Source organism: Cebus imitator, unplaced genomic scaffold, assembly GCF_001604975.1.
Source record: "Cebus imitator isolate Cc_AM_T3 unplaced genomic scaffold, Cebus_imitator-1.0 Scaffold346, whole genome shotgun sequence".
Lineage (NCBI taxonomy): Eukaryota > Metazoa > Chordata > Mammalia > Primates > Cebidae > Cebus > Cebus imitator.
This window is the reverse complement of record NW_016107661.1, coordinates 721,935-729,630: the sequence shown is the minus strand read 5'-3', so window position 1 is coordinate 729,630 and position 7,696 is coordinate 721,935. Positions and strand designations below refer to the sequence as shown.

At 49.2% G+C, this 7,696-nt stretch overlaps 1 protein-coding gene across 2 annotated transcripts in view; it reads right to left on the bottom strand.

The window, feature by feature from the left end:
- SEC14L5 (SEC14 like lipid binding 5) overlaps positions 1-7,696 on the bottom strand; it is a 55,936-nt gene that overhangs the window by 15,450 nt on the left and 32,790 nt on the right. For both annotated transcript variants that reach the window (XM_017506043.2, XM_017506042.2), the window contains 2 exons: positions 4,182-4,294; positions 1,859-2,048 (listed from right to left, as the gene is read on the bottom strand). In XM_017506043.2, coding sequence (XP_017361532.1) covers positions 1,859-2,048; positions 4,182-4,294 — 303 coding nt within the window. The remainder of the gene's footprint in view (positions 1-1,858; positions 2,049-4,181; positions 4,295-7,696) is intronic.

Below are 7,696 nucleotides of genomic sequence, written 5' to 3'. Positions count from 1 at the left end.
GGCTCACTGCAACCTCCACCTCCTCGGTTCCAGCGATTCTCCTGCCTCAACCTCCTGAGTAGCTGGGATTACAGGTATGCACCAGCATACTGGCTAATTTTTAATTTTTGTATTTTTTTTTTTTTTAGTAAAGATGGGGTTTCCCCATGTTGACCAGGCTGGTCTCGAACTCCTGACCTCAGGTGATCCGCTGCCCGGCCTCCCAAAGTGCTAGGATTAAAGGCGTGAACTACCGTATCCAGTCCCATAATACTTTTTGTCAACCAATCAATGCATAGCCTTGTTTTATGTGGGGTTTTTTGTTTGTTGGTTGATTGGTTTTTGAGACAGAGTCTCGCTGTATCACCCAGGCTGGATATCAGAGGAGCAATCTCAGCTCACTGCAACCTCCGCCTCCCAGGTTCAAGCGATTCTCCCACCTCAGCCTCCCCAGTAGCTGGGACTACAGGCATGCGCCACCACGCTCCGCTAAATTTTTATATTTTTAGTAGAGACAGAGTTTCAATATGTGAAGGGTGGAGGTTGCAGTGAGCTGAGATCACACCAATGTACTCCAGCCTGGGTGACAGAGCAAGACTCCGCTTCAAAAAAAAAAAAAAAAGTGACTCTGCTTGGAAATAGTCTGTGCAGGTGTAATTAGTTAGGGATCTCAAGATGAAATCACACTGAATTTGGGGTGAGCCCTAAAGCCAGTGACCTGGGGTCCTTATTTGAAGAGGCGAGGACACACAGACACAGAGGGGAAGGCCATGTGAAGAGAGAGGCAGAGACTGGAGTGAAGCTGCCACCAGCCGAGAAACACCTGGGGCCACCAGAAGCTGGAAATAGCAAGCAAGGATTTTTTTTTTTTTTGAGCCAGAGTTTCGCTTTGTCACCCAGGCTGGAGTGCAGTGGAGTGATCTAGGCACACCGTAACCTCTGTCTCCCAGGTTCAAGCAGTTCTCCTGCCTCAGCCTCCCGAGAAGCTGGGATTACAGGCATGTGCCACCACGCCTGGCGAATTTTGTATTTTTAGTAGACATGGGGTTTCTCTATGTTGGTCAGACTGGTCTCGAACACCCCACCTCAGGTGATCTGCCTGCCTCGGACTCCCAAAGTGCTGGGATTATAGGTGTGAGCCGCCAGGCCCGACTCCCCTAGAACTTTGAGAGGGAGCAAGCCCTTCTGACACCTTGACTCCAGACTTCTGACCTGGAGAACTGTGAGAAAACACATTTAAACTGTTTTAAGCCATCAAGTTTGTGGTAATTTGCTACGGCTGCCCCTGGAAATGCATATAAAATATATGCACCTGTTACGTAGACAATCACAATGATCCCATCACAAGTAATGGTGGGCTCACTTAACCCAGTGGAGAAATGTCTCTTCCTCAAGCCCCAGAGCCTTCCAGCTCTGGTTCTTCCTAGCTAGACTGTCACTTCAGAGCATTTCTAGATGCTCGGAAAAGGCAAAAGGAAAAATAGTAAGATGTTAACATGAAGCCTACCGTTTACAGCGCACTTGGGCTGGGCGGGTGGCTCACCCCTACAACCCCAGCACTTTGGGAGGCTGAGGCAGGCAGGTCACTTGAGATCAGGAGTCTGGAACCAGCCTTGTCAATATGATGAAACCCTGTCTCTACTAAAAATACAAAAATATTAGCCAGGTGTGGTGGCGGGTACCTGTAATCCTAGCTACTGGGGAGGCTGAGGCAGGAGAATCGCTTGAACCAGGGAAGTGGAGATTACAGTGAGCTGAGATGGCACCACTGCCCTCTGGCCTGGGCAACAGAGTAGGAGTTCCTCTCAAAATAATAAATAAAGTGCATTTGGCAGTGCCCAAAGTGTGCCCTACACATGATGTGGGTGGAGGCACGCACCGATGTCCTGGTAATGCCAGCCCCCAGCATAGAACTCCTCCAGCAGGGCGGGGGGTTGCCAGGTCTGAAGGAGGAGATCCACCTGGTGCTGCTTCCGCCAGCTCAGGGACTGGCACAGCATTTCCCGGGCCTTGTCCAGGTGGAAGTCACGAGCCCGCAGGAAGCGAAGGATGTGCTCGTCTTTGGGAATCTGAGAGACAAAGAAGTAAAAAGCCCACAGAATGGTATTCCCTGACCCGGCAGATAAAATTACAGAATCAGAAACAGGGTGAGACCCTATCTCTATAAAAAGTACAGAAATTAGCTCGGTGTGGCGGTGCGTGCCTGCAGTCCTAGCTACTTGGGAGGCTGAGGTGGGAGGATCGCTTGAGACTGGGAGTTGGAGGATGCCGTGAGTCGAGATCACACCACTTCACTCCAGCCTGGGCGACAGAGTGAGACACTGTCTCAAAATACAAAAAATTGCACAAAATGAGGCCGGGCTAAGTGGCTTACGCCTGTAATCCCAACACTTTGGGAGGTCGAGGCGGGTGGATCACCTGAGGTTGGAAGTTCGAAACCAGCCTGACCAACATGGAGAAACCTCATCTCTACTAAAAATACAAAATTAGCTGGGGGTGATGGCACACACCTGTAATCCCAGCTACTCAGGAGGCTGAGGCAGGAGAATCACTTGAACCCAGGAGGCAGAGTTTGCAGTGAGCCAAGATCGTGCCATTGCAGTCTAGCCTGGGCAACAAGAGCAAAACTCCATCTCAAAAAAACTAAAATACAAAAAAATAAAACTTAAAAATAAAAAAAAAGTTATTGTCTGGGTGCAGTCTCTCACCCCTGTAATCCCAGCACTTTGGGATGCTGAGGCAGAAGTATCACTCAAGCCTAGGAGTTCAAAACCAGCCTGGGCAACATAGTAAGACCCCATTGCTAAAAAAAAAAAAAAAAAAATTAATTAGCTGGGCATGATGGTGCATGCCTATAGTCCCAGCTACTCAGGAGGCTGAGGTGGGAGGATCACTTAAGCCCAGGAGGTCGAGGCTACAGTAAATTATGATTGCACCATTGCACTCCAGCCTGGGCAACAGAGTGGGATTCTGTCTCAAAAAAAAAAGGTCTTTTTTTTAATTTGAGATGGAGTTTCACTCCTGTTGCCTAGGCTGGTGTGCAATGGTGTGATCTCAGCTCACTGCAACTTCCGCCTCCCAGGTTCAAGCAATTTTCTTGCCTCAGCCTCCAGAGTAGCTGGGATTACAGGTGCACATCACCATGCCCAGCTAATCTTTGTAATTTTTAGAGGTGGGGTTTCACCATATTGGTCAGGCTGGTCTCGAACTCCTGACCTCAGGTAATCTGCCCGCCTTGGCCTCCCAAAGTGCTGGGATTACAGGCGTGAGCCTCCATGCCCGGCCTAAAAGAAGTTCTTATTCAACAGAGCTGAACATAAAGTCCATGCTTGGTCTCTACGTACACTGCCTATGTACACGTTACGGGAGATGGAGTCTAAAGGCAAAACCCATGAGCCATCCAAACTTGCCCACACAAAGGCATTACGTCTCTGGGAGGGGAAAAGTGTACATGGTTTCATGCACATGGGACTACAGAACAGCAGTTCTCCACAGGGGTGGCTCTGCCCCCCAGGGGACATTTTGCAATATCAGGAGTCATTTTTGCTCATCTTACATGGGGGCAGGGAGCTGCTGGCATCTCGTGGGTGGAGGCCAAGGATGAAATTAAACATCCCACCATGCACAAGGCAGCCCCCACCATCAGGGACCATCCAGCTCCAAATGTCCAAGTGCCAAGGATGAGCTACTCTGTTCTCTGTGATAGGCACAGCATGCGTTATGGAGACGTGAGACCATATGTAAAAAAATAAAGCAAGGGCCAGGTGTGGTGAATCATGCCTGTAATCCCAGCACTTTGGGAGGCCAAGGCTGAGGGATCACCTGACGTCAGGAGTTCAAGACCAGCCTGGTCAACATGGTAAAACCCTCTCTCTACTAAAAATGCAAAAATTCGCCAGGCACGGTGGTGCATGCCTGTAATCCCAGCTGCTCAGGAGACTGAGACAGGAAAATCACTTGAACCCAGAAGGCAGAGATTGCAGTGAGGATCACACCATTGCACTCCAGCCTGGGTGACAGGGTAAGACTGTGTCTCACACAAAAATAATAAATTAATTAATAACAAAGCAAGAGATAATGTGTCAGCATTATCATCTCACCTTTTCATCACACCTCATCTTGCCTTTCCTTCCCACGTACCGAGGCTGAGTACCAGTCACTGCCCGTTCATCCACTGCTCCAGGGGACACCCCTGTACCTACCTTGCCTTTGTGGGTCTCCTGTAACCAGAGCCGAAGCTGGATCAGGCAGCTCGCCTGCATGGGCGTGAGATGGCCCAGGCACCTCTCAATGTAGTCCGCGTCCAGCTTGTCCCCTTGGAGGAGAAGGGGGAGCTTCAGGACAAGAGGGAGAAATCGAGTCTCTTTACCACGTGGTCTGTCTGCCCTTCTTTACTGGCTGCCTCACTAACTCCGAACCGTGGTTCCAAGCCAAACGGGGCCCCTGCCCCAGACAGCAGCCGCAGGGACTCTGAATGCATTCATTTCTCCAACAACCCATGTCCAAGGGGGTTCTGAAAACCCATGGTGGGGCAAACCCGGATCTCACTGTGAGACAGGGTTTCTCCTCTTTGATCCTGGGAATTGAAGATAATTCCCACCCTCTGGGGATGTCCTAAGGATTCTTAACAGCATGGGCTGATACTCGATGCCTGCTCAAAAGCAGCTGGTCTCAGTGAGCTCTCCCCAAACCCCAGTGAGGCAGGCATCACTGTCATCCCCACTTTGGAGAAGATAAAACGGGCGTGGTGACTCACAGCTGTAATCCCAGCCCTTTGGAAGGCCGAGGCGGATAGATCACTTGAGGTCAGGAGTTTGAGACCAGCCTGGCCAACATGTGGAAACCTGGTCTCTACTAAAAATACAAAAATTAGCTGAGCCTGGTGGCAGGTGCCTGTAGTCCCAGCTACTTGGGAGGCTGAGGCAGGAGAATCGCTTGAACCCGGGGGGTGGACATTGCAGTGAGCCGAGATCACATCATTGCACTCCAGCCTGGGTGGCAGAGTGAGACTCTGTCTTGGAGAAAAAAAAAAAAAAAAAAGACAGAGAGAGAGAAGACAAAAAGAGAGGCCTAGCGAGGCGACGTAACCAGAATGGGTAGATGCATGTCGTGTGTCCAGCGTGAAGGAGGTGGTCGACAAACTCCAGCTCCCTTCACTGTCCCCACTCCATGGCCTGCATTGAGGGGTGTAAGACTTTTGACGGACAGAGCCTAGACCTTGCAACACAGCCATGGTGTCTCTAGGAGCCTGGGAAGCACAGGGAACACTCCACTGGGCAACCTCGTCCCCCACAATTGGGTGGTTGCAGTCAGAATGTTGCCAGTGTGCAGAGGCCAGACACCAAGCCTGGGTCCTGTTGCCCAACTCTTAGCCATTAGGGTGGCAGATGCTGGATATCAGTGGCCTTTTGGCACCTCAGCAGTGGGCGGAGATGTCACACAAAGCAGCAGCCTCCATGGGCAGAGCCAGTTCTCTGTGGACAGACAGATAAATAAGGAAACAGACTGAATGCATGGCCAGCAGCATCCCCCAGGACAGTAAAGCCCAGAGTGAGGGGTCACGCCAACCACTATGGCAGGAGGCATCTGGGTAAACAGAGCCGAGAGAATGCTGGCAGAAGGGTGACTTGTCCAGACCTTGTGTGGTCAGAGGCAAAGATGCCGGAATCAGGGAGGGAGTGGAGATGGGATGAGCAGGAAACACGAGGGAGGCAGGAGCTCCCAGCGCCCTTCCGGCCCCGGGCAGATATGAAGGCTTTTTCTATTTCTGAGCACAAAGCCTCAGTGATTCAGGAGAAGGCAGAAGGGGCATGTGGATGTCCTCTGCCAAACACCCTGAGTGCCTGGGCTGATGGCAGGCAGAACAATGGAGAAGAAAGGATGGACCTGTGCAAAACGGGGAAGGTACAGGGGACGAGGCCACAGAAAGTGTGCACAGAAGGGAGCAGGAGAGGGCACTGTTGAAAAAAAAAAAAAAAAAAAAAAGGACAGCAGCAGCCCGCCAGCACACACAGTTGGTGCAGAATAAATACTTGTTGCATGTAATCCCAGCACTTTGGGATGCCAAGGCAGGACGATCACTTGAGGTCAGAAGTTCAAGACCAGCCTGGTTAACAGGGTAAAACCTCGTCTCTACTAAAAATACAAAAATTAGCCAGGCATGCTGGTGCGCGCCTGTAGTCTCAGCTCCTCAGGAGTCTGAGGCAGGAGAATCGTTTGAACTCCAGAGGTGGAGGTTGCAGTGAGCTGAGATCGTGCCACTGCACTCCAGCCGGGATGACAGAAAAAAAAGAATAAATATGTGTTGCATGAACAAACCTCATTCTCCCTGAACAGAGCCCCAGATGTATTATTAGTTACATGGCACTGCCACCCAAGTCTGTCAGAGTCAGCGATGTCCCCACACGACAATGGCTCTAAAAACATTTCTAAATGTTTTTCTTAAAGGAAAAACGTTATCAACATGAGTGCATGTCTTATGCATGCCTAGAACTGGATTTGTGGTGTACATACAGTTTGTTTCCTAGGATTTTCCTTTTAACATTACATTGTGAACTTTTTCCATGTCCATAAAAGCCTGAATGGTGACAAAGGGCAGGCTGCCTTAATATACAACGAGCTCTTACAAACCAATAAGAAAGCAATGGGCAAATAAAAAATGGACAAAGGACAAGAACAAGTATTCGCTACTAAAAAAAAAAAAAAAAAAGGAAAAGGGTCCCTAAACATGCAAAATCAACGCGTGATCTCACTCATAATGAAAGAAGTGGTCACTAATTGGCCAGGATCACTTTTGTTGCCTTTCAGAAGTTTGAAATGTTTACTAAGAGTTTTGTGGGGAGCTGGGGTGAAGTCAGGAATAGATGCCGTTACACACTTTCAGTGGGAACAGTGATTAGTACAACCTCTTTGGAAGTCTAATGGGTAAGCCTACCCCAATTTTACTTGCACGTAAACTTTGAACCAGCAATTCCACTCTTGTAATGTTATGCTTTATATATACCCACATACATTTTTTTTAATTCTTAAGTACCCACAGGTACCATATTAGTTGTATTTTAAACAACTGAAACAACCTAAATAGGGTTGTTTCCTTCAACAGCAAACTAGTGAAATAGACTAATTCAAAATAATCAAGGCCAGGTGCAGTGGCTCACACTTGCAATCCCAGTATCTCGGAAGGCCAAGGCAAGAGGATCACTTGAGGAAGGAGTTCAAGACCAGCCTGGGCAACATAGCAAGATACCATTTATATAAAAAATAAAACTAGGCTGGGCCCAGTGGCTCACACCGGTACTCCCAGCAGTGTGGGAGGCCAAGGCGGGTGGATCACCTGAGGTCAGGAGTTTGAGACCAGCCTGGTCAACATGGTGAAACCCTGTCCCTACTAATGATACAAAAATTAGCTGGAAATGGTGGCACATGCCTGTAATCCCAGCTACTTGGGAGGCTGAGACAGAAGAATCGCTTGAACCTGGGAAGCAGAGCTTGCAGTGAGCTGAGATTGTGCCATTGCACTCCAGCCTGGGTAACAGAGTGAGACTGTGTCTCAAAAAATAATAATAATAATTAAATAAAAATAAAAATAAATTATCTAGACATAGCGGTCCCAGCTACTCAGGAAGCTGGGGCAGAAGGATCATTTGAGCCCAGGATTTCAAGGTTTTGGCGAGACACAATTGCACCGCTGCACTCCAGCCTGGGCAACAAAGCAAGA